The 25235-nt window shown below is 52.7% G+C and overlaps 2 protein-coding genes across 8 annotated transcripts; one reads left to right on the top strand and one right to left on the bottom strand.

The window, feature by feature from the left end:
* The first annotated feature begins 13 nt into the window (after positions 1-13).
* Positions 14-20929, top strand: PTCD1 (pentatricopeptide repeat domain 1). Of its 3 annotated transcripts, none has more exons than XM_032328471.1 (9): positions 14-117; positions 2983-3466; positions 6266-6406; positions 8015-8233; positions 10561-10662; positions 12566-13273; positions 14481-14597; positions 15240-15422; positions 17321-20929. In XM_032328471.1, exons 2-9 carry the CDS (start codon positions 3005-3007, stop codon positions 17501-17503), a joined length of 2115 nt encoding a protein of 704 aa, XP_032184362.1. In that variant the 5' UTR covers positions 14-117; positions 2983-3004; the 3' UTR covers positions 17504-20929. The 3 variants fall into 3 exon arrangements, with proteins under 3 accessions (XP_032184362.1, XP_032184363.1, XP_032184364.1); XM_032328472.1 differs by lacking the exon at positions 14-117 and adding an exon at positions 625-655; XM_032328473.1 differs by lacking the exons at positions 14-117; positions 2983-3466 and adding an exon at positions 4268-4351.
* Positions 17949-25221, bottom strand: BUD31 (BUD31 homolog). 5 transcript variants are annotated; one of them, XM_032328483.1, is made up of 6 exons: positions 25096-25221; positions 23960-24087; positions 23418-23538; positions 20023-20145; positions 19640-19806; positions 17949-18193 (listed from the first exon to the last, which is right to left on the bottom strand). In XM_032328483.1, the coding sequence occupies exons 3-6, from the start codon at positions 23509-23511 to the stop codon at positions 18143-18145; spliced, it is 435 nt and encodes a 144-aa protein (XP_032184374.1). In that variant the 5' UTR covers positions 23512-23538; positions 23960-24087; positions 25096-25221; the 3' UTR covers positions 17949-18142. The 5 variants fall into 5 exon arrangements, with proteins under 5 accessions (XP_032184374.1, XP_032184376.1, XP_032184372.1 ...); XM_032328485.1 differs by having other exon boundaries at positions 23418-23516; XM_032328481.1 differs by having other exon boundaries at positions 23965-24087.
* Between the last annotated feature and the right edge of the window lie 14 nt (positions 25222-25235).

Below are 25235 nucleotides of genomic sequence, written 5' to 3'. Positions count from 1 at the left end.
CCCGCCTCCGCGCGCACGGGGCGGGGAGTTCGCGTCTCCGAGTGCGCCTGCGTGAAGTCGGCTGAGGCGCGCGCCTACCAGAAGGTCCTTGGGAAGGAGAACCTGGTCCGCCGCGAGGTGAGGCTGGAGCGGGACTGGGGGCCACGCGGCGCGGTGACGCGGAGCGGGACTGGGGGTGACATGGGAGCGGGAGTCCGGACAGGGAGTGTCACAGCTGGGGTCGGACGTCTAGTGAGACAACCAAGGCTCCAGAGGCCAGTGTGGAGGGGGTCGGGCTGGCCAGAGCGCCGAGGGGAGCGTCTAGGGAGGGGCGGGTGCCCCAGAGGGGACAGCGGCGGCGCGTCTCTAATTCAGGAGTTATTAGCTTGGGCAGGTTGAGGAACTTGGGTAGGAAGAAAATTGCACCTTTAGTTTTCTCGGTGTGAAATGAGCATTTCCTTCCGTGACTGACGGAGTAGCGTTAACAGCGCCCTGAACTAAGTCGTGATTTTTTTTTTTTTTAAGATTTTATTTACTTATTTGTTAGAGAGAGCACAAGTAGGGAGAGCCGCAGGTAGAGGGAGAAGCAGGCTCCTCGCTGAGCAGGGAGCGGATGCGGGACTCGATCGCAGGACCCTGGACTCATACCCCGAGTGGAAGGCAGACGCTTAACCCAATGAGCCACCCAGGCGTCCCTCAGTCGGGTTTCTAATGGTGATGAGTGTAAATTATGGAAGCTGTAGCAGCCACAAGCTATTGTTTATATTAGCCACTGCTGTGACAGGATGGCAGGATCTTGGTATTAAAGCGTCAAAAAAGCAGCATGTGTACTTGTATAGGAGGTTTTGGTTTTTTTTTTTTTTTTTTAACGTCTTGACACTTATTTCAGTATCATTGGGGTTTTTTCTTGCAATGCGGTGCATTTCATTTAACGCACTGAAGCACTTTATCTAGAGGCATCTGGGTGGCTCAGTGGGTTAAGCCTCTCTGCCTTGGGCTTAGGTCATGATCCCAGAGTCCTGGGATCAAGCCTCGCATTGAGATCTCTGCTCGGCGGGAAGTCTGTTCCTCCCTCTCTCTTTGCCTGCCTTTCTGCCTACTTGTGATCTCTGTCTGTCAAAAAAATATAAAATCTTTTTTTAAAGAAAGAAGCACTTTATCTGATGTGGCTACTTGAAAATGTAAAATTAGACCTCTGAAGTGATTGCAGGTTGATTAATAACTGAGGCTCAGGAAGGGGAGTAGCTTGCTGAGCGTATTAGACAGCCTCTGTTGACCAGCACCCCACTGACACTAGTACAGAGGGCCCTTACCATTGCACATCTGGTGAGGCCTGCCACTCTAACAGAAATATAATTTGAGCACCTATGTAATTTTACATTTTTTTTTTTAAGATTTATTAACTTATTTGACAGAGAGAGAGCAAGCAGCAGAGAGAGAGGGAGAAGCAGATCCCAGGACCCCGGTATCATGATCTGAGCCTAAGACAGATGCTTAAATGACTGAGCCACCCAGGCATTCCCTGATTTTTTTTTTCTTTTTTCTTTTTTATTTTTTTAAATTTTATTTATTTATTTGACAGAGAGAAATCACAAGTAGATGGAGAGGCAGGCAGAGAGAGAGAGAGAGAGAGAGGGAAGCAGGCTCCTTGCCGAGCAGAGAGCCCGATGCGGGACTCGATCTCAGGACCCTGAGATCATGACCTGAGCTGAAGGCAGCGGCTTAACCCACTGAGCCACCCAGGCGCCCCTTATTTTTTTTTTTAAGATTTTATTTATTTACTCAACAGAGAGATAGACCACAAGTAGGGAGAGCAGAAGAGAGAGGAAGAAGCTGAGCTCTCCATTACCCAGTGCCCCCTGATATTTTTTTATTAAAGAGTTTCAAGTATGCAGACCAGTAGAAATAGAATGCAAGCACATATATGATTTAAAATTTCCAAGTAGCTGCATTAAACAAAACTTACAAATTGTGAAAACTAAAATTAAATTTTTTTAGCCTGATATACCCAAAATTATCATTTCGATGTGTTGAAAGATTATTTTGTTTTTTGTTTGTTTTGTTTATTAAAAGATTTTATTTATTTATTCGACACAGAGACATCACAAGTAGGCAGAGAGGCAGACAGAGGGAGAGGGGGATGTGGGGCTCGATCCCAGGATCCTGAGATTGTGATCTGAGCCGAAGGCAGATCCCACTGGGCCACCCAGGTGCCCCAACATTATTGTGTTTAATTTACCTTCTTCTTTGGTATAAAATCTTTGAACTCTGGTGTGTGATTTATACTAAAAGCATATCTTCATTTAGACTAGACACATTTTAGGTGTTCAGTAGTTGCATGTGGCCAGTGGTTAGTGTATTAACAGCACAACTCTAGCCCATTTATCCACAAATTTTGCAGAAAAGGCATGCTCGAGTTAACTTCCCTGTGCAGAGGCCCAGAATGTTTTTTTTTTTCTCGTAACATATTAAAATAGCTACAATTTTTTAAGTACCTGTTAAATGAGGTACTAAAAACATCTCATTTGATCTTTATAACCTTGTGGTGAGGTTGGTGGGATCGTCCTCATCCTGTGCTGAAGAAATCTAGGCACGGGAAGGTCAAGGAATGGGCCTAGTCACACGGCTCTGGCCAGGAGTCAAACTCAGCTCTAACTTCAGTGCCTGGTCTCCTAGATCATAGCTTGAGAATACCATTAGCTTTCGTCTGTTGAGTGGTTTACTTGCCAACACCGTGCCACACGTCGTGTATTGGAGGCCTCATTCGATCATTGCTACAGTGCTGTGTGGGTGTTAGGTCCAGGTAACCCCAGTTCACAGGGCAGGAGACTGACCAGAGTGGCGAGTGCCCAGGGACTCACTGATGGTTCTTTGGCAAAAGTGAAATCTGAATCTAGGCATTCTAACCTTAGCACTCGGGCTTGTGGTCCCTTCTCTTTCTTCTTTCTGCCTTTCGGGACTACAGACCCCAGTAGTTTTCATTATGTTTCTGACCTGTGCCAGGCCCTGGAGGAGAAAGCCAGAGATGGACCTCGCGAGGCTGGCTCGGCTCTTCTCTGGACTCCGCCCCGTGGGACTGTCTGCCTTCCAGCACCTTAACCCTCTCGGAGCCACTTGCACAGGAGGCAGGGAGGGGCCTGCAGGGCTGAGGGCTGCGGGGCTGACTCGACCCTGCAGCAGCTCCCCCTCGCAGCTGCCCCTTGGCCAGGGGAACGGGAAGAGCACAAGCAGCCTCGGCTCTGACCTGAGCCAGCCTGACCCCGTGGCCTCTCAGGAGGAGGAGGAAGAGAGCTTTGGGACCCTCTCCAACACGTACTCCTCGAGGAAAATATTCCAAAAATCAACAGCCCAGTTGTATAACCTACGGCTCAGGGAACAGAGTGCTGAAGACGAGGAAACGGAGCTGGAGCCAGAGATATGGCGGGGCCGCAGAAACACGCCTTACTGGTACTTCTTCCAGTGCAAACGCCTGATCAGGGAAGGGAAGGTGAGGGGACCTTGGGATTCCTGGTTCGACTTCCCTGGTAGCCCAGTATTTCGGAGGGGCTGCATTACCTTCCTGATCTCTAAGTATTTGGATGCTCAGGGCTCTTCTGTCTTCACTCACCCTGGGTGCTGTGCCGCGCGATCCACCAGCCACCTGACATTTGGGGGCCCCACTCCTTGTTGCAGTTTTCACGTTAGTACCTTCAGCCCAGCCTTCCTGCTCTGTATCTCTAGCTACCTCACCAACCCCCTTACACTCACCCATACGGGCCTGAAAGTTCGGTTCCCAGCCTTGTTTTCGCTGCACCATCTTCATCTCACTGAATGGCGATCCCGTCATTCCATCCATCCACTCAGGCCAGAAGCCTTCAGGCCGTCCCTAGCTCTTCTCTTTCTCTCACCAGTGGGAGCTTCAAAGTGTTGCCAGTCCTCACTTCTCACAGTGCTACCCCTGGAAGCCCAGGCCTCGCCTTGTCCTCACCCCCTCAGCTATCATAGTTGCCACCAGGCTCCCTGCTGCCCTTACCCCCTCCTCCCAAGTCTGTGCAAAGCACAGAGCCACGCTGTTAAAGCAGATTATGTTACTCTTCCAGGACTCTTCCTTTTTTTTTTTTTTTTAAGATTTTATTTATTTATTTGACAGCAAATAGGCAGAGAGGGAGGCAGAGGGAGAGGAGGGAAGCAGGCTTCCCACTGAGCAGAGAGCCCCATGTGGGGCTCGATTCCAGGACCCTGAGATCATGCCCTGAGCCGAAGGCAGAGGCTTAACCCGCTGAGCCACCCAGGCGCCCCCTTTCCAGGACTCTTAATGTGTTCGATGACACTGCTGTTCACTTTCCTAGGTGTTGATCATGACATTGCATCTATGTTCAAAAATCTCTTAGAGGTGTGTGTTGAAGATCTGGGGAATGAATGATACAATGTCTGGAAATGTGCTTTAAAAAATTCATTTCAGGGGCCTGAGGGGTTCAGTCAGAGACGTGTCTGACTCTTGATCTTAGCTCAGGTCTTGATGTCAGGGTTGTGAGTTCGAGCCCCATGTTGGGCTCTAATTTTGGTGTGGAGCCTGGTTAAAAATAAGAAAATTCAGTTTGGAGCAGGAGTACAAGGTATAATAAATGAACAAGATTGGCCAGATTTTTTTTTTTAATAAGTTTATTTATTTATTTATTTATTTGACACAGAGAAAGAGAACACAGGCAGGGGAAGCTGCAGAGGGACTGGGAGAAGCAGGCTGTCCACAGGGAGCCGGACATGGGGCTTGATCCCAGGACCCTAGAATCATGACCCGAGCTGAAGACAGATGCTTAACAAACTGAGCCACCCAAGCACTCCATGGCCACGTTAATAACCATTGTAGTTATACTACTTTCTTTACTTTTGTGTATATGTGAACCATTCCATGGTTAAAAGTTGAGAAACAAATAGAAGCCAAAGCCCTCACAACAGCTTTTGAAGCCTGTAGGGTCTCCTTTTACCCCTCTTACCTCTCTACTCTTATGTCCTCTTTCCTCACAGTGCTACAGCCATCCCGGCCTCCTCTCTGCTTCTCCAACTCCAACTCCCAGGCACACTCCTGCCTCAGGGCCTTTGCACTGGCTGTTTTCATAGACACTGTTGTTTTTCCCTCACCTCCTTCGGATTGTTGTTCTTCTGTCACCTTCTGGGTGAAGCTCTGCTTGACTGTAACATCTAAAACTGAATCTCACATCCCCTTCTTTTGGCACTTCTTCCTTTGTTTTTGTTTTAAAACCTAACACGAGGGTGCCTGGGTGGCTCAGTTGGTTGGGCAACTGCCTTTGGCTTGGGTCATGATCCCTGAGGCCCAGGATTGAGTCCTGCATCAGGCTCCTGGCCCTGTGGGGAGTCTGCTTCTCCCTCTGAATTTCTCCCCTCTCCTTCTCTCTCTCTTTCTCAAATAAATAAATAAAATCTTCAAAAACAAAAAACCTAACACCATTTGACACAGTATTTTTTTTTTGTCTTAGTTTTCTCACTTGGTGTCTGTCTTTCCACAGTAGAAGATGTGTTCCACAAAGGAGCTCCCTCTTGTTCACAGCTGTATCCCTAGCAAATAGACCTTAAAGGATTCAGTCATTACTGGTTAAACCACTGGATGAAAAAGAAAATTAAGTTGTAAAGGGGTGAACCGAGGATTTAAAGGGGACGGTGTAAGGAGTAGGGATGGGGTAGAGATGACTGTGGGCCAAAGGGATTTGTAGCCAGTGGAAGCTGGTCCCTTGGGGCTGCTGTCTTGTGCCACCGCAGGAGTCTGTTGCCATGAATGGCCCCCCTGCGATCGTGCAGCACAGTGGCCCTGAGTGTGCTCACCAACCCTTGCAGAATGTGGTCTCCCATTCCCGCTTAGAACCAGAGGGCTGGCACTATGGATGGGGTCAGCCAGGAAGCAAGGCCAGGACAGATCCCAGGATTTGCAGAATTAACATTTTCTCAGGACTTACTGAGAGCCAGGCCCTGGCTCTACTGTAGGCCCACAGAGAGGCAAAGACATGGATGGCCCTGCCTTCAAGGAGTTCATCATCTGGCTGGAGGGAAGGCAGCCCTGGCAGTGGGGCCAAGAGCCTTCACAGGTGGTGGGAGTTTAGTGGGCTTTTCTTCCTGGCCACCACGAAGCTCCCTTACTGCAGAGCACAGGGACCCAGAGGCTGGTGGCAGAAGCCCAGGGCGGCTGTGTAGCTCCTGGGCAGGCCCAGGAGAGTCCCTCAGTCTCAGTCTTGCTCCCTCTGCTGAGGTTCTCCGAGGCTGCCCTGAGCCTCCTCCCATGTTCCCTTCCTCCCAGCTGGCCGAGGCCCTGGACCTGTTTGAGCGGCAGATGCTGAAGGAGGAGCGACTCCAGCCCCTCGAGTGCAACTACACGGTGCTGATCGGTGGCTGCGGGCGGGCGGGATACCTGAAGAAGGCCTTCCGGCTCTACAATGATGTAAGTGGGGGGGGGGGGGTGTGTGTGCCCAGGGCCAGAAGGGGGAGGGCCAGGCTCCAGAGAGCCTGGGCTTCAGAGGCAGAGAGAGCTGGCTCGCATGGTAGGAGGTCACGTGCGTGCATTACTGCAGCCAGACTAACCTCCCGGCCTCTGTTTCATCCTCTGTAAAGTGGAGGAGATCTTGGATGATTACATGACCTTCCTTGAACACAGCAGGCCCCACGCGCCCCCTTCCTTCTCCACCGCTGTCCTTGGTGTGTTCACATCCCCTCACCCCTACTCCCCACGCTGGACGCACATGAGCACTTGGCTTCCAAAGCTGGTCCTCTGAAAAGGAGCTTTTATTCCTCTTGGAAGATGGTTTCATTTTATAGTTGCCCACTTCTTGTGCTTATGGTTCTCAGAGCCAGGAAGCTATTTCCTTTGTGAGTTAGGAAAGAGCTTTGTCTAAGAAGATAGCAGGCTCGAGGAGGAGGGATCCCATCCTCTCTAGCTGCCAGGAACTGGGTTCCTCCTTCATCCCAGCAAGACTTCTTGTCATTTGCAATGCATTTGCTTGAGGCTGGAAGCAAGGGGGAGGAATTGTGGTTACAAAGACCTCATGAAACACTGTGGTGGAGAACAGCAGGGGCCTTCCTTGACCAGCAGAAAAGCATTCAGGTGCTAAGTGAGGGGCGGCTGGTGCCAGGGGGCGTTTCCCGTGGTTCTCAGTTCACGGTGTGGTCTCCGCGTTTCTGCACATTTGGAGGATCCTTAAGTGACTTGCTACCTGTTACTTCAGAGAAGCACAGTTCCCTCTTAAGTTATTCCCTCTTAAGTTATTGATAATCTGTTGCTTTTTTTTTTTCTTCAATAAACTTTGTATTTTGGAACAATTTCAGATTTATACCAAAGCTGCAAAGTCAGTAAAGAAAGTTTTCAAATACCCATCACTTAGGTGATCTCTGTATTAGCACTTGGCTTTACAAGGAGCTTTCAGACTCCAGCTCGCTCGGACACCCGGAGGGTTTGAGAAGCAGAGCGGAGGCCTCACCCTGTGGTTTGTGACTCTGCAGGGCTGGGGGACACAGAGTGTCCTGAGATGTGCTGCAGTGACATGCTCCTGGCCACTGCTGGTCTGGGGGCCACTCTCCTAGCTCTCCCTTGCAACAGCCTTTCAAGGTGTCGGTATCATCTGCATTTTCCCAGCAAGGAGCTCATTGACCCGTGACCCCTCAGTTAGTAAAGTCTAGAGCTGGTCTGGATGGTCTCTTCCTGCCTTTTCCCGGACCAGATCCACTGTTTGGGTCTTAAGAGTCGGGGTGACATGGGAGCATCAGGAGGACCCTGCTAAAAGCCTCTAGGGCCCACAGTGGGCTGGTGGCCGTGTTGAGGATGACTCTTTGGTGCGTCTGGATACAGTGTCCCGTTTTCAGAGGCCCTCAGGCCAAGTCCGGGTCTGGGAGAAGGAGGCTCCGACACACCACTCAGCCCTGTTTTAGCACTGGCCCTGCTAGTGGGCCTGTTTAATGCAGGAGCGGGGTCCTCTCTAGCTTTCCCTCCGTTCGGCTTCACCTGTATGTGCAGCTGACCCCAGAGCCGCTTCCAGGTGTCTTCCCATCTCCGCAGATGAAAAAGCGGGACCTGGAGCCATCAGATGCCACCTATACAGCCCTGTTCAACGTCTGCGCCGAGTCCCCCTGGAAGGACTCTGCTCTGCAGAGCGCCCTGAAGCTCCGGCAGCAGCTGCAGGCCCGAAACTTCCAGCTCAACTTGAAAACGTACCATGCGCTGCTGAAGATGGCTGCCATGTGCGCAGACCTCAGGATGTGCCTTGATGTGTTCAAGGTGAGGGTACCCCGTGGGGGGCTGGTCTCACACGGCGGCGGATGTGAGGCTGTGGCTCTCTGTGTCCCTCACAGGAGGTTTCGGGGGCTGATAAGGAGTCGGGCTCAGGTTCAGCAATGCTCAGAGGCCTCAGTCTGACAGATAAAGAGGCCCTGCCCCTAGGATGGCAGTGGGTTGTGTGTGCTGTGACTTGTTATGTGGGATTCCTTGGTGCCGCAGTGAGGGGCGGGGCTTCATAGCGCGCCAAGGCCTCCTGCTCAGCGAGAGCAGTGGGAACAGAACTCCTTGGTTTCCAGGAGGTGCCAGGATTGAGGGAAGCAGGGGAGGGGGACATGGGAGTGCTGAACAGGGGCCTGGCTGGGTCAGGGCTTTGGCCCTTGAGGGCCCTTTGGCCCAAAGTCTCTTTTTCCTTCCTTCTTTCTTTCTTTCTTTCTTTCTTTCTTTTTTTTTTTTTTAAAGATTTTATTGTTTTATTTGACAGAGAGAGAGAGAGAGACAAACCACAAGCAGGCAGAGTGGCAGGCAGAGGGAGAGGGAGAAGCAGGCTCTCCACTGAGCCGGGAGCCCGATGTGGGGCTCGATCCCAGGACCCTGGGATCATTCCCTGAGCTGAAGGCAACCGCTTAATCGACTGAGCCACCCGGGCACCCCTCTTTTCTTTCTCTTTTTTTAAAATCGTGCTCTGTGTTGGAGCTTGGAGCTCGTTTGGGCCTTGAACTCTTAACTCTGAGATCAAGACCTGAGCTGAGATCAGGACCAGATGAGCCACCCATGTGCCCCCTGTGGCTTCTTTTATCGTCCAGCTGTAAGGAGGGTTTTTTATTCCCAGTTTCCCCGGAGACAGTGAGGGGGTTTAAGCAGGGAGGAGCATGAGCTGGCTGGTGGTTCCGCCCTCTCAGGGTGGGGAGGGAGACAAACATGAGGTAACACCTACAGGAAGGCTCCAGGCCCCCACGACCAAACCTCAGGAGAACCTCGGCACGCCTTTGGCAGTTTTGTCTTGCCTCAGGCCCATGGGCAGACTTGCTGTCTGCTCTTAAGTTCTGTCTCACTTTTTCCACTGCTGACTTACGCATTTCCTCACTGCACGTAGTGAGATTCCCCCCCTCCTCCCGGCAGGAGAGAGGACCTGATGAGCTGTCCAGACACCACATGGTACATAGCAGCCTTTGACCAGACCGTGGGTTGGCTGCCTTGAGCTGGCAGGAGAGGCAGGATCATGGGGTCTCAAGCCTGGAGAGTTCCTTGAGAGAGACAGATCCCTCCAAAGGGTGCCGTGTGAGAGGCAGGCAGTTGAAGCTTCCAGAAGAGGGCAGTGTGGTTGATAGGCCTCTGACCTGTCCAGAGATGCCACTGATATTTTATGGTCACTCTGGCTGGTGGGGGAGGGGGACCAGTTAAGAGACAGCTGTGACGGTCCAGGAGGAGGGAGCATGAACTAAAACCTCACTGAGAGGGGTGCCTGGGGGGCTCTGTCAGTTAAGCATCTGCCTTCAGCTCAGGTCAAGATCCCGGGGTCCTGGGATGGAGCCCTGTGTAAGGTTCCCTGCTCAGCAGGACGCCTGCTTTTCCCTCTCCCACCCCCCCTGCTTGTATTCCATCTCTCTCTGTCTCTCTGTCAAATAAATAAACAAAATCTTTAAAAAAAAAAAAAAACACCTCACTGAGGTGGCAGGGTTGGCGACAGAGGTGGGGACCGGAGAGTGGCAGTGGCGGGGTAGTGTGGGAATAGCCACGCTTACGAGACGGAGGAAGAGAGGCTCAAGGAGGAGCCCCTGAGGGGCTGAGAGGCGGAAGAACGTTTCAAGAAGGCCATGGCCAACCCTGACAGGTCCGAGGGAGGCCAGGGGTAACAAGTCCCTCGAGCACGTGCCGTGGACAGACACCACAGTCTGTTGTGGGGCTGTTCCGGACACCCTCTGCGGTAGGTCATGCCCGTGACAGATGGGGCTGGGACCAGGGAGCTTCCTGCCTTGCCCACACTCACAGGTGGGCAAAGCTGGGACTTGAAGCCAGCTCTTTGCGGTCCCAGTGTCTTGGGCACAGGGCCTAAAAGTGGCTGCTGGCATGGTCTTCGCAGAGGGGCTACCCAGAGATGATGCATCAGCCAGGAAGAGCAGCCTGGAGGGAGAGGGGCAGGGAATGCAGGCGGAGTTGGACGGGTCTGCTCAGGAGCTGGTTCCCAGCCACTCTAGAGCCAGATTCAGGTCTCGCCTGCCCCAGGCACATGTCCTGGGCCTGCCCCAGGACTGTCTGCCCTGATTCAGACCCATCAGGCCCTAGGCTCTGCCACAGGTTCTCATGGTAGCCTTCACTCCCTCCTCCAGGAGATCATCCAGAAAGGACATGCAGTCACAGAGGAGACCTTCAGTTACCTGCTCATGGGCTGCATCCAGGACAAGAAGACAGGTTTCCGATATGCCCTGCAGGTCCGTCCCTCCCAGCTCTGCCTTCCTGCCTCTCCTGCTGCCCCCCTTCCCCTGTGCACCCGTGTCGGGCGCAAATGATGATCACATGTGCATTTGGGCACCTGTGGCTGCCCCATGCTGGGTGGATTTACGTTGGCAATATTTTGGCCTTTGCAAAGCACACTGCTGCCCACCGTTCTCCAGATGGCAGGGGGAGGAGGCCCTCGGAGGCGGCATGGCTGCCTCCAAGTGAGGGCATAGCCCACGCTCTTGGCCTTCGCCAAGGGGCCTTCTGGGCAGCTAGCTCAGATTAGCAAAGCTTACCGTCTTACCCAGAGTGGTTGTTGGGCCCTCCTCCCAATGGGCTGCCACTCACCATCTCTGCACGTGGGACCCAGGCGTCTGCATGTAGTCCTGGGAGGTTCTCCTGGGCATCAGAGTTGAGACACAGCTCTGATTCCACTTCAGATCCCCAGAGAGAATCCCCCCCGGCCCCCAGTCCTGTGGGGTGGCGGTATTAGCAACAGTACCACAGGTGGGAAGGACCCAGAGCTCACCTAGGGCCCTCCATCTTAAAGTGGGTCCCACAGACTGGCAGCACCAGCCTCACTGATGCTGATGGGGGCTTGTCAGAAAAGCAGGGTCTCAGCCCCACCGTGGTCCTGCTGTGTCCGGATTGGCATTTCAGCAAGACCCCCAAGTGGTTGACTCACGTGGAGACTGAGCCCCAGTGATCTGGGACAGCCCTGGACAGATGCTTGCCTATCTTCTGGAAGCAGTAGCTTTCTAGTGAAAATCAGCCAAGATCTTGATCTCTGTTCTAGAGCTGTTCTAGTTAGAAACAGTCTGTAATGCTGATAGCTGGTTTGTGTCGTGCACTTACTCAGCTGCTTAAACTAGGCCGCGTCAGCCGTGTTTCACAGACAAGGGACTTGGGGCTCACAGAGGTTAAGTAGCTGGCCTAAGGTCCGCAGTTATTAAGGAGAGCTGGGATTTGAACCGAGGTCCGTCTGACTCCTAGAGCCCGAATCCCCGCTAAGCCTCAGTTCCGCCCGTGTTTTCCCATGAAGGTGCCTGCTGAGATCCTTGCCCTCCTTAAGACTCTGTCTGATGCTCAGCGGACCTTTTGCAGGCTATACCCACGTGGGCCTGACCAGCCCCTGCCTTGTCTGACGAGGACAGGAAGTCGATGTGAGGTCTTGTCCCCCTGAATGTGGATGCCCTTTGAGCCCACAGACGAAGAATCCAGGGTGACCAGTGAGCCCTGTGTGGCATCTCCTGGCATCTTAGAAATGGTGTGGTCTGGGTGTCAGAGGGCCCTAGATGGGCTCAGAGCAGTCCTTTGTGGAGCATATACAGTGCTAGGCACCGTGCTATGCGGTGAAAATGATTTCATCTCAGTAGGAGACAGGGCTCCTCGGGCGTCCAGTTTGGGAGGCGCTCTTCCTTGTTGAGCTCCCTTCCGCTGTGCCTGCCCTGTGCTCTCATCCTTCCCAGAGGCTGCATGAAGCAGAGCCCATAGTGGGAGCTCAGGAAGTGCTGCTGAATCCAGTTCTTGAGTCAGCCTAGACTCTTCCAGAACCTAGACTCTGTGATCATCCCTCCCCAGAGAAGTGCAGAGAAGGTGGGCAGAGACCCAGGGAGAGTCTGTTCCCAGGGGCCCCGGGAGAGGGCAGAGAGATGAAAGTGGAGAACAGTTTGGGGTGAGCTAGAGAGGAAAGGAGTAGCGCCCCCATGAGATCTCCCAGGGAGTCCTCAGATCCTTAGGATTCTTAGTTCTCTGGAGCCTGGCGTTGGGTTTGATGCTGTCCAGCTCCTTCCGGTGCCCCTTGCACTTACCGAGCAGTGGTTGACTCCCTGTGTCTGCTCTGCTGAAGGCTATTCTGAGAAGGTTCTCGGAGCCAAGCTTGTCTCTCTCCCACAGGTGTGGAGGCAGATGCTGAGTCTGGGGCTCCAGCCGAGCCAGCATGGCTACAACCTACTCCTGGGGGCAGCTCGAGACTGTGGCTTGGGGGACCCGGAGGTAGCCTCAGCACTGCTCCTGAGGCCCAGGGAGGAGACGGTCATGCTCCAGCCCCTGGCACGTGGGTTTCGGGCAAGGAGGAGAGCCCGGGCCCGGGTGGGCGATGGCGTGTCAGTCAGGCTGCATGTGGAGGCCTTGGAGAGGCAGCTGTTTCTGGAATCTTCTCAGGTGCTTGAGAGCCTGCCAGAGCCTCACGAAGCCAGAGCCCCCAGCAAGGCCCAGCCTGAGGTGGAAACAAACACAGAGCCGGACCACAAGGTGGCCCTCACTTCCTTGGCCCCAGAACCTTCTCCCTGCGGGCTGGAGGCTAACCTCCTGACCTTGGGACCAGTCTCCCCAGCCGTGGTCTCCTTTGGGACTGTGACCACCCCAGCTGACAGGCTGGCCTTGATGGGGGGCCTGGAGGGCTTCTTGGGCAAGATGGAAGAGCATGGGCTCCGACCCAACATCAAAACCCTCACGCTGCTGGCTGAGGTGGTGGCGCCTGGGAGTCCCTCAGAGTCCTCACTGCTGACCGTCCTGGACACGTACCAGGTGGAAGCCGACGTGACGTTCTTCAACACCCTGATGAGGAAGAAGAGCAAGTCTGGTGATCTGGAGGGGGCAAAGGTGAGGGGCTGGGAAGTAGGCACCAGGTGCAAGGCTGGGGCCCCCCCTTCTCCTCCCTCCTCAGACCGTCTGACTGCAGGACCTGGCTGCCCTGCAGGGGGCGTCACCCCTCCCTGCGGTAGTGAGCTGACGGACTAAAGCCTCCGTTCTGGGCCTGGGCTTGGTCAGAGTTGAGAGTGGAGGTGCGAAGTGGCCGGCTGCGCTGCCTGTCCTCACCGAGGAGCTCACAGATGAGTGTAGGCAGAGCCCAGACATCCTCACACCGCCTGAGGAGCACAAGCCATGCAGGGGCCATGGGACCTGTGTGGCCTAAGAGCCTGGTGGCTCAGGAGTGTCCCCACCCTTCGGCCACACTCCCCAACACAAATACACACACACACACACACACACACACACACACACACACTCCCCAACACATACACACACACGCACACACACACACACACACACACACAAACACATTGATACAGCCCTCTGTGTTAGATGCCGTTCGAAGAGCTTCCCACCCGTTTCTCACTCCACAAGGCTCTGCCAGTACGAGGCTACCCCTATTCTACAGATGGGCCACCACAGCCCTCATGCGATTTTGTCCATGTGTCTGTGTAATGGATCTTTGGTCAGAGCACTGAGCTGGGCTCCTGTGGGCAATCAGAGGTGACAGGGACACCGCCTCCGCCTTCAGGGCCTCAGTGGAGAGCACGCCTTTCTCTAGACTAGCCGAACACAACAGAGCCCCTCCCTGAGCCAGCCAGGCCACGAGGCCATCTTTTTCCTCACCCCCAAGCCCCCACAGGCTCAGCTCTACGTCCCACGCTGTTGTTGGCCTTGCCTCCCACCCTGGACTGTGGGGCCAGGGGCCTGGGAGACCATGGGTGCTCAGTTGATGTTGAAGGGCCGAGTGCTGGATGGACGGCCCGCAGGGAAGCAGAGAGACGCGGGAATATGAAGGGTCTCGGGGCAGGGGGCTGGCGTGGTGGAGATGGTTCGGAAGGCAGGGTGTCCTCGCAGAGCGTTAAATTCTGGGGAGTGGGTGCTTGCAAGCCAGGCTGAGACCCTCATCCAGTGTGGTCCCGGAGGGAGTGGTGAGGCTTCCGAGCAGAAGAACTGTGCCCCCGAGGTCTCCAGCCAGCCACGGCCTTCAACTGAGAAGACTCCTGCCAGGCTTGGTGGGTCACAGCTTCCAGGGATGCCGTCTCTGTCCCAACAGGCGCTGCTGCCACTCCTGGCAAAGAGGGGCATTGTCCCCAACCTGCAGACCTTCTGCAACCTGGCCATCGGGTGCCACAGGCCAAGGGATGGTCTGCAGCTGCTTGCAGACATGAAGGTGAGTGGCTCCAGGCCTGGGGGGACCCATGGTGCTAACTAGGGGCGCTCGAGGAGAAAGCTGGGCCCTCCTGAACCCCCAGACCTCTGCACCCCGACAGCCCAGTGTGCATGGGGGATGGGGAGTGTGGGGTCATTCTAGCTTCAAGTGTAGAAAAGTCACTGGCCCAACTGGAGAGAAAGTAGACTCTGGTGAGTTGCTTCAGGATCTGGCATTGAAAACGGGGTGTTAGAGTCTCGAAGGAGGTTGCAGGGGGGTGAGGTGGTGGGGAGGAACAGGTTTTGGCCCCGACTCAGGAGGGGTGGGAGGCATGACTAGAGCAGGGGTGTTACAGCATTCTGGGAGCAGGGATTGCAGTAAACCTGCAGGCAAGAGCCGAGGAGGTGGTCTTCTGCATGTGCTTTACTGCCTCGGTCTGCTGATCTCTGAGCAAGTTCTTCAGGCCGGAGAAGATAGGGTCCCTGGGTCTGGGAGGCATGGACCTACAGTGCAGGGCACGTGTGCTTTCCTTTTGGAGTGGGGTGTCCTCTTGGCCTGGTGGCTGGTCCGCAGAGCAGGCCTGAATGGCCTGACGCACCCAGAGGGCTGCTTTGTCTCAGTGGCTGCTGTCACCCCGCTGATCGTATGTCTGTGCTGTTGCAGAAATCCCAGATGACCCCCAACACCCACATCTACAGCACCCTCATCAACGCGGCCCTCAAGAAACTGGACTACACCTATCTCATTGACATCTTGAAGGACATGAGGCAGAACAGGGTCCCTGTGAATGAGGTGGTCATCCGCCAGCTGGAGTTTGCCGCGCAGTACCCGCCCTCCTTTGATCGGGTGTGTGTGCCAGCCTCTCACTCGCCTGTCCTCTCTTTAACTGCCCTGCTTCCCCCTGCCCACACCCCCAGATCTGGCCTCCCGGAGCTGGAACTCCCTGCTTTAAGCTGTCAATGGCTTCCCTTAGGAGAAATCCCAAGTTCCTTAAACCACAGCCCATGAGTCCCTGTGGCCCACTCCATCTCTGGTCACTCTTTCTGGATTCACTGTCAGTCCCACTGGCCTTCTGTCATTTCTGTAGGACACAGCCTCTTCTGCCTCGGGGTTTTTTATTCCCTCTGCCCTGAGTAGGCTGCCCGCTTCCTGTAACTGGCACCTCACCCTGTCGGTTTCAGCTTGGATGGCTCGTTCTCAGGGATGCCCTGCTGTTCCCTCCTGCCCCTCACATCCAGCGCTGTTCTTTTCGCTGTGTCTCACAGCCAGCAATTACACCTGCACAGATGACTGTCACCTTCACAAAACCCATAAGCCCCTGGAGCTGGAGACTGACCGCCTTGCCCACCTGGCTCCCCGGTACCTGCCCGTTGCCTGGTGCCCCGTATAGACCGTTGTTCGTCCAGTGAATGGGGATGGCAGCCAGGCTGTGATAGAGTCTGCTTTGTAACGGCCACTTCTCTCCCTGTTGTGCTGAGGATCGCAGGCTGGGGGGGTTTGGATGCAGGGCCCATGGGAGTGCCCCATGCTGAGTGCCCCCAGGGCAGCTGTGGCCTGGAGGAACACCATCCCCGTAGCGGGGAGGGAGAGGCGCAGGGACACACCAGGTATGGCGTCAGGGACAACTGTGCAGGTGCAACGCATGAGGGCCATTTTGGGGGCTCAGTCAGAACCTGGGAGACAGCAGCAGAGCATACACCAGGCAGAGGGCATAACTGGGCAACTGAGCAGCTAGCGGTTGTCTTGCCTTACTGGTTCTTCGGGGGTCTTCGTGTGTTCTGGATTCTCATGTTTTGTTCCATGTTGCAAGTATCTTCCGGGTAGTGGACTTGTCCCCACTCCGTGGTGCAGTGTTCTGAGGGCATCGTCTTAGGTTCAGTCCAGATACCAGCCTACCGCAGGCCTAAAGCTAACTGGATTTAGACCACACTCCTGTTCCCTTAGGACAGGGACTTATTTCTGTCTGTCCCTGTCGAGTTTTTGTTTTATGTACTTTCAGGCTGGATTAGGTACATACAACTTCTGGAATTCTTAAATCTTTTGAATCCAACTGTTTGTCCACGTGTGCTAAGTTTTTATCTTCAATATATTTTTGGCTGCTTTTTTTTTCCTACACATTCCTTTACCAGCTTTTTTTTTTTTTTTTTTTAATAAAGATTGTTTTATTTATTTACTTGACAGATCACAAGTAGGCAGAGAGACAGGCAGAGAGAGAGAGAGAGGAGGAAGCAGGCTCCCCACTGAGCAGAGAGCCCGATGTGGGGCTCGATCCCAGGCCCCTGGGATCATGACCCGAGCTGAAGGCAGAGGCTTCAACCCACTGAGCCACCCAGGTGCCCCATCTTTACCAGCTTTCTTTTAGCATCTGCCGAGCCTCTCGTTCCCTCCATTTCTTCCCCCCTCTCGAGACCACTGCAGCAGGGCCGAGAGGACACAGGGGAGGTGCTCATGCTGTGGAGGCAGTGATTCTAGCTTGGGGGGTCAGGGGGCCATCCCTGGGTGTAGGGCAGCAGCACCGACGTCGAGGGACGGTTAGCGGATGGGAATGTGGTCTGCCCCACAGCAGCTGTTTCTCGACAGTAGGTGACTTGAGTATCCATAGTTTTCCTGCCCTCCCCCCTTAACCACCTAGAAATGAGAACAGCTTCCCTGAGGCCTGAGCCGGCTGCCATGGGTTGGGATGAGCCGTAGGTCGCATGCAGTGACTACAGGCTCCTCTGAACCCCATGCTTTTCCATTTATAGTACAAAGGCAAAAACACCTACTTGGAGAAGATTGATGGCTTCCGAGCTTATTATAAGCAGTGGCTGAAAGTGATGCCAGCAGAGGAAACCCCCCACCCGTGGCAAAAGTTCCGGACCAAGCACCAGGGGGACCAAGACCGCATCACAGAAGCCGATGTGGACGGAGGCCTCGGAGGCAGGTGATGGAAGACGCTGGGCCTCCATCAGAGCTGGGACGGAGGGCGTGTTGTTTACGGAGCCCCTCGGGAGCCCCAGGAGCCTCTCCGCATCAGACCTGTGCATGTCCTCATGTGGCCTCAAGCCTGAGGAAGGGTCTAGTGCGGAGTGAGCACGGCAGCGTTTTGCAGGCATTGGTATATGAGGACACGCGCTGGGCCCAGGGTGCCTGACAAGTTCATGGCAGGTCCGAGAGCAGCCTGGCCCACCTTAACAGACCGTCTCTGGTCATCCTCGTCTGGGAGGTGGCCATCCCCGCAGTGATGAGGAAAGTGAACTTGCTCACAGTCACACAGCATCTACAAGGTAGAGTCAGGATGGAGGCCCAAGGGGACCAGTTTCTAGGGCCTGGTGCTCGTGCACTGGGGTCCACAGACTGCTGACTCTTGGAAAGAATAAATGCTGGACCCAGAAGGTTTAAAAATTTTATTTCTACAAATCACAGCTGAGAAACACCAAAGCCTTTACACGTAGAGACCATGCTCCAACTCAGACCAGGAGCACTGCTCTGCCAGAAGAGCTGCTCCCAGGAAAGGGGGTGGCGCGACAGGCAGAAACCCATGAAGTCCAAAGTTCAGGGTGAAGAGGGGTCAGGGCCTGAGGGCTTCAGCCGGAGCAGCCCCGGCAGCCGCAGTGCGTGCACTCGATGATTCGGCCCTGAAACAGAGGACAGTGGAGATGCTACACTCCTGCCATGGGCCACCCCCCACCTCCACCCTCAACAAGGTGGCCACCAGACTTCACTGTCTACAGGACACTCCTCACAAAGCCTTCTGTGACAGATGCCGACATTGAAGCTACACCTCTGTGCATTTGATTTATGCAGTCACTGTACGTACAAGCCCCCAGAAAAGTCTGTGAATGACTCTTGTTCCGTGAAGTGAGCATGAGCTACCCTGCAGTGAGCTGGAAGTGAGTCCGCTACTGCCCACGGGGCTCAGGGTCTCTGGGCTGGGGAATGTTCTAGTAGAGGCACAGGGGCAGAGGATGTGCACTGGAATCTGAATGGCAGAAGAGTCTTGTCCACTGGGCCGGGTGTGCCCAGATGTCCAGCTGAGGGCCTGCCCAACAGAAGGGCCTAGAGCAGTGGTTTATGTATATTTTCCTTTGTTCTGTTTTTTTGGAGGAGTAAGACCCTTAACTAAATGCACAAGATTGGATGGTGACAAAAGCGGGCTCTCCTCTGGCCACAGGACTGGGGCAACACCCCTGATCAAATGCCACTGTAGAATCCTGGGGTGAGGGGGGTGTGGTGGCTTCCGCCACTCTACCACCTCTCCCTGCCCCCACCTGAAAACCAGCACCCCAATTCTTCAGGGGAGAATCTGATGTTCTTGGGCCCTTATTTGATGTCCACTCCTCCCTGACTTCACAGACGATTCCGGGAGACAGAGCTGCCTGCTGAGGTAAAGCCCCTGACCCAGAGCTCTACAAACTAGAACTGGTCTGCCAGGGGCTGGTGATGAGGCACCTGTGTGAAAGGTGGCCACCGGGGAGGTGGGCAGCCCGGCCTGACCGCCCGGCTTGGCCCACCATGGGCCAAGGGGCTGCCCTCAAAGGCCACCACAGCCAATGTCCTAGGAACCGCCTCCCTCCCCCTGCACTTCCACTTCAGAGAGGCTGACGCTGTCAGCTCAGCGGCTGCATACGCAGCACCGTTCCTGAGCTGCCCAGTCAAGTTGTAGAACAAAGTTCTGACAGAAGAAATATGACGTAATACCTCTGAGGTGAAGGCCTGGAGAAAAGCGTGCCTGGGGAGAGCATGCGAGGGGAAGGGCAGGAGTGCCTGCTGACCGGCCTGAGCTCCCCCGACTCGGCCCTCCCCACCACATTGGGGGAAGCTCACCCCCAATTCCTGTGTGAGGACGGAATTCAGTAACTTGCCCAAGGGTGCAATGGAGTTGGCCCCCAGACCTAACGTGGCAGCTGCCACACTGCCTGGCCGGACCACACAGGAGAGGGACTCACGCCCCGGGGCATGGCCAGCAGGACAGCCAGCAAAATCGTGTTCAGTCCCCTGCCGCCAACTAGGGCAGACTTCGGGGCAGACTGAAAAAGTGACCTCAAACTCAAGCATCAGCCATTATGGGGTAGAGACGTTACCACTTCCAGCTTGCTTTTGGGGACCCGGCAAATGCAGTTTGTTCCAAAATTGGTGTCCCGGGTCTGAATGCAGCGCAGGCAGCATAAGTTCTCATAGCCCTGCTTCTTCCATTTTGCTATCAGATTTTTATCTGCGTAGCCTTCTTTAATGCAATATTCGTAGAGTTCTGTCAAGAAGGGAAAGGGCGTCAGACCATGGGATCACAAAGCTGCCCCAGCCCATCACTACTCTTCACCAAAAAGACTGTTGAGCCAACGCTGACCCCTCCCCACATTTTTTACCAATAAGAAAACTGACAATTGCTGAGGTTGCAAGAACGGGAACCATTAAGTAAATGTGAAAGCTACTCAAGCTGGTGAGCCGAGAGAATTGAGTTCATTACCTCTGCTTATGGCTTTCCTCTTGTAAAAGAGGTCAAAAATATACCGCGTTTTTTGGTGATGGATCCTGAAGATAGGCCACAGAGATTCCACTTTCCTCTTTCCCTCGTGAGGTTCTGTTTCAGCTGCGGAGAAAAAGGTGTGTGTTTTCTTGTGGCAGGCAGTTGTCACTGCACAGGACACAGGTTTTTTTTATTTTTGTTTTCTTGTAAGTAGGGATAAAGTATCAATCCTACTTCATACCCTCTAGCTTGGCTATCATCAAAAAGACAGTCACAAGGGTTGAGGATGCGGGGAAATTGGACCATAGGCTGCTGGTGGAAATGTAACATGGTACAGCCTCTCTGGGAGACAGTCTGGCTCTTCCTCAGGAAGTTAATGTTGCCATATGCCCTAGCGGATCTCCTGCTGGGTATACAGCCCAGAGAACTGAAAACACACGTGCTCACAAAAACTCTCCTATGAACGTGCAAACAGCAGTATTCACAACAGCCTGAAAGCAGAAACAATCCTGGTGTCCATCAGCTGATAGAATGGATAAACACCCCCCACACACACACCAAAACGGAGCGTCATCCAGCCAGAAAAAGAAACGACCCGCTACAACATGGATGAACCTTGAGAATGTGATGCCCAGTCAAAGAAACTAGTTCTCAAAGCCCACCTACTAGATGACGGCCTACGGGGACAGAATGTGGATGAGTAGTTGCCTCAGTCTGGGACAGCTGGGGGGATGGGGGAAGGGGCTGACTACCAAAGGGTGCAGGGTTTCTTCAGGAGGTAAGGGTTGCCTGACTCCGAAAACACTGAACACCCCCCAACACCGTAAGGGCACATTTTACAGAACAGGACTTCTATCTCAATAGAGCTGTGACTTGAAAAAAGATAAAGTAAGCCACGTGATTTGAACAGGACTGTTTGAAGTGCAATTCTTTCCGTTAGCAGCTACAAGTTGATCTTTGCCTGCTATCTCCACTACCTCCACTCAGTTTTTACAGTAGGGGAGAAATGGAAGGAGTGGTCAAGAAGACTGTACCTCCATTCCTCCAACTTTGGGGCCATGCTACTACTTGGGGTGTGGAGTTCAGCTCCACACACAGGATTCTGTCATCCAGGCAAAAGGCAGGTGTTGCGGACTGAGCAAGTACAGCCTGTGTGGGCTGAAGGCAGAGCAGCTCTGGGGCGGTGTTCCAGGACAGGGAGGCGGACTGGCCCCCAGGAGTAAGTGGTAAAGGCCACAAAAAAGACCATGCAGAAGGGGACGTGGGGGCTGACATTTTATACAGGGGCTCAAAGAAGGCACAACGGGGCATCTGATCAGAGACCGTAAGAAACAAAGGGGGTGCTGGGCGAAATGGGGGAAGGGGGTCACATGAGCAAGCTTCCAGTTATAAGTCCTGGGAAATGGTGACAACAATTTACAGTACTATATGGTATATTTGTAAGCTGCTAAGAAAGTAAGCCTTAAAAGCTCTCACAAGAAAAAAAAAAACAACTGTAAGATAATGAATCTTAAATTATTGTTAATCTTTTCATAATACAGACATATCAAATGGCATACAGCTAAAACATACAGTGTTTTATGTCAGCTAGATCTCAATTCAAAAGGTAGGGGGCAAACATGCTTATAGGGCAACTGGAAACAGAGCCTCCCTCCCCGTGCTTTTGTCATTTCTCAATCTTTAAATCAGAGCAGCACTCCCATTTTGGACCCATTTTCACAAGACCAAGTGAACATTCTTGGATGTTGTTTTATACAGGTCTGCACGCAAAGTGGAACGCAAAGTGGAAAACTAGAGGTACACGTGTCCTGGCATGCACTAGATTTAGATTTTTGCCACTTGGCTAATGCCCAAAACTGCAAAAGAAATAGCCCATTAACTTCAAAACCTCAGCAACAATTCTTTTAAAGTGTTATTCTTTAAAATTAATTTAGCTAAATGTTGGGCGCCTGGGTAGCTCAGTGGGTTAAGCCTCCGCCTTAGGCTTGGGTCATGATCCCAGAGTCCTGGGATCAAGGCCCACATTGGGCTCTGCTCAGCAGGGAGCCTGCTTCCCTCTCTCTCTGCCTGCCTCTCTGCCTACTTGTGATCTCTCTGTCAAATTAATAAATAAAATCTTAAAAAAAAAATCTAGCTAAATGTTCATTATGCAACTGTTTATGCTTGATCTTTAATTAGTTTAAAATTCTTACAAAAGCAACCATATAGGGGCGCCTGGGTGGCTAAGTCAGTTGAGTGTCTGACTCTTGATTTCAGCTCAGGTCATGATCTCAGGGTTGGAAGATCGAGCCATCAATCGGACTCTGCGCTGGATGTGGAACTTGCTTAAGATTCTCTCTCCCTCTGAGCCCCTAGGCCCCGCACTCACTGTCTCTTAAAAAAATTATTAGGGGTGCCTGGGTGGCTCTGTTGGCTGGGCGTCTGCCTTCAGCTCAGGTCACAATCCCAAGGTCCTGGGATCGAGTCCCGTGCTGGGCTCCTTGTTCGATAGGGAGCCTGCTTCTCCCTCTGCCTGCCACTCCACCTGCTTGTGCTCTATCTCTCTGACAAATAAATAAATACCTTAAAAAAAAAAAATTTTTTTTTTTGAAAAGCAATTGAGTAAGTGGTCACACTGTGATCATAAAGGCCAACCCAGGGGCGCCTGGGTGGCTCAGCGGGTTAAAGCCTCTGCCTTCGGCTCAGGTCCTGATCCCAGGGTCCTGGGATCGAGCCCCACATCAGGCTCTCTGCTTAGTGGGGAGCCTGCTTCCTCCTCTCTCACTCTCTGCCTGCCTCTCTGCCTACTTGTGATCTGTCAAATAAATAAATAAAATCTTAAAAAAAAATAAAAATAAAAATAAAGGCCAACAGATGCTCATGGCTTCAGATAAGATTTCTAAAAACACACGATACTGATTCATTAAGTTCAGGATCATACAGCATTCTGAGGGAGCTGAAGGTGGCACATTCTGGAAAACCAGTAGATAATGCAAAAACAAAGTGATGAAACCTGTGTCAGAGAGACGCAAGAAAAATCTGGATAAAACTCTTACAGAAAATGTGAACATGAAAAAGAACAGGATTTTCCAAGTAAACATATTCTGTAAGACTCTAAATATGTACCTAACCAAAACAGTAAATAATTAGAGGTAGACTACTCGATCTTTATTCTCGAAGATTTCTGTATCAAAGTTGGCCCTAAAACGTCTTTGAGGACCTTTTCATTAATGCCATCTTATTTTCTAGAATTCCTAATATTCCTGAGTTAATAAGCAAACAAAACAGATCAGTGTCTAGGGGCCACAGTGGGGCTGTCTCTTCCAATATGATACTTGCATTTCTGCCTGCCCCTGGACACATCAAAGCCTGTGACTCTTAGACGCCGTTCACCCAGTTAGAAACTCTGCACTTACCTTCTCTCATCTTTTGATCTAATTCATCCAGTGTTGGTTCGATCAACTCCCAACCATCTGGGGGAGCTTTCCGACTCCTTTTCACTTTGGGCATTTCTTCTACAAGATAATTTGCGAAGAACTGGAGGAGGAAAATTAAATGGATTTGTTTCTGAACTTGAAATCCCCGAAGGCCTTCACCAGCCACCCTTTTGGTGCACATTCCCTTCCCTAAATCTGTTTCCTCATCCATAAAATGGGAATACTAGAAATTACATAGAGGTCCATTGTGAAGATTTCATTATAATTACATGGAGCATGCCTGCATTAAATGTGTTTAGTAGATTTTTCCCATTACCTTTAATATCATCTATGAGCCTAGCCTAGCCTTGGGAATAAAGAACAAACAACAAGACACAACTTCTGTCATTGGAAAGATGACATTCTAGCAAGGAAACAGAAAGTAAGAAAGTAATTATAATACAGAGTGAGAAGGCCTATGGCTGGGAGAGCTGAGAGACCGGGGGTTTAAAAAAGAAAAAGATGGTATGCAGCGAAAGTACCTTACCGTCTCTTCCCAAGAAGTCTAACAGAAAGACCTCTGGTCTCTTCAGTTACAGGCTTAGGTTCCTGACCAACTCTACCAATTACTCTGTGACTCTGAGGAGATCCCTTCCCTTTCAGGTCTTGTCTGTAAAATGAGAGGAGTGAATTAGCTGGATTGCAGAGTCTTTGAAACACCCCCCCAAACAAACAAACAAAACCCTTCATAAAGGCAAGGCAGATAAAGCCCTTACAATAGGCCAGCACAAATATACAAACATTTTTCAAACCACATAGCATTCCCTAGCTGGCCAAGAGGATACAGGTTAATTATCTCCTATTTTGAAGCACAGCAGACTCCTCTCTCCCAAACAACAAGTCCCTCCCTTCCGTGGGGTGCTGGACAGTTTACAAAGTCCTCCCCGCAGCCATACAAACATCCCCTGGTTCCTTTCATGAAATCTCCATTAGCAACCTTACAGGTGAGGAATGAAACTTCTAGAGGTAAAGCCAGGGTCGCAAAAGCTGAGACCTGGCAGAGTACGAGGCTCCAGACTCGCTAATCAGTGGTCTTTGCACAGGTCTCCCCTATGCTGAAGCTAGAGATGGCCAGAATCTGGACCCTGCCCCAGCGCGCACTGGCTGGGAAGACAAAGATACGGGATGAGCACTTTGCTACGACCCAAGGAAATTCGTGAGCCCTGGTCCATGTGTTACCCAGGGGAGGTAACAGGTAGGAAGCAACCGGATCAAGAGGTGTCGGGTGGTGTAAGAGGTGGTAGCGCTCGGGAGAAGAAACGAGCAGAAAGGTTTTCGGAGCGAGGGAGGGAAAACGTTGACAGTGGGGATTGTAGAAGGCTCCTAGGGACGACGGCATCTGAACCGGGCTTACAAGAACAAACAGTATTTGGACAGAAGGCGTTCTCAGCAGAGAAAAGAGCAGGAGAAGCGGGAACCCAGAAAACCCCAAATCTCCCATTCTCTGGGCAGAACGAACGAGGCGCCACCCCCTCTCGGGAACTCACTCTGACCTTCCGCTCCAGAGGCCCGAACCCACCGCCGGCCAGCCGCTCTGATCGCTGCTGGGCCAGTGCAGACCTCCAATTCCTGGCCCTAACCGTTACCAAGGTACCGGAGAACAGAGAAAAATGCTCACCCGAAACACCGTCACCCTCACCCACCACCTCTCTACAGACGGCTTCCGCTTCCCAGGTGATGTCTCCAGGGTGAGGTCCTCGCGGAGCCCCGCCCCACCTCGCGCGGAGATTGCGTCATCTTAGGTGTCCGCAGTTTTGC

Source organism: Mustela erminea, chromosome 20 (genome assembly GCF_009829155.1).
Source record: "Mustela erminea isolate mMusErm1 chromosome 20, mMusErm1.Pri, whole genome shotgun sequence".
In the NCBI taxonomy this organism is placed as follows: domain Eukaryota; kingdom Metazoa; phylum Chordata; class Mammalia; order Carnivora; family Mustelidae; genus Mustela; species Mustela erminea.
Note: the sequence above shows the minus strand (reverse complement) of the source record. Positions and strands in the feature narration are given on the sequence as shown.

Coding starts and splice junctions, on each gene's coding strand:
- PTCD1 (XM_032328471.1), top strand. CDS start 3,005: ATGGACCTCGCGAGGCTGGCTCGGCTCTTCTCTGGACTCCGCCCCGTG. Junction 3,467..6,265: donor GCCTGATCAGGGAAGGGAAG/GTGAGGGGACCT, acceptor CCTTCCTCCCAG/CTGGCCGAGGCCCTGGACCT. Junction 6,407..8,014: donor CCTTCCGGCTCTACAATGAT/GTAAGTGGGGGG, acceptor CCATCTCCGCAG/ATGAAAAAGCGGGACCTGGA.
- BUD31 (XM_032328483.1), bottom strand. CDS start 23,511: ATGCCCAAAGTGAAAAGGAGTCGGAAAGCTCCCCCAGATGGTTGGGAG. Junction 19,807..20,022: donor GAGGAAAGCCATAAGCAGAG/GTAATGAACTCA, acceptor CCTTCTTGACAG/AACTCTACGAATATTGCATT. Junction 18,194..19,639: donor CCAAAAGCAAGCTGGAAGTG/GTAACGTCTCTA, acceptor CCTCTGTTTCAG/GGCCGAATCATCGAGTGCAC.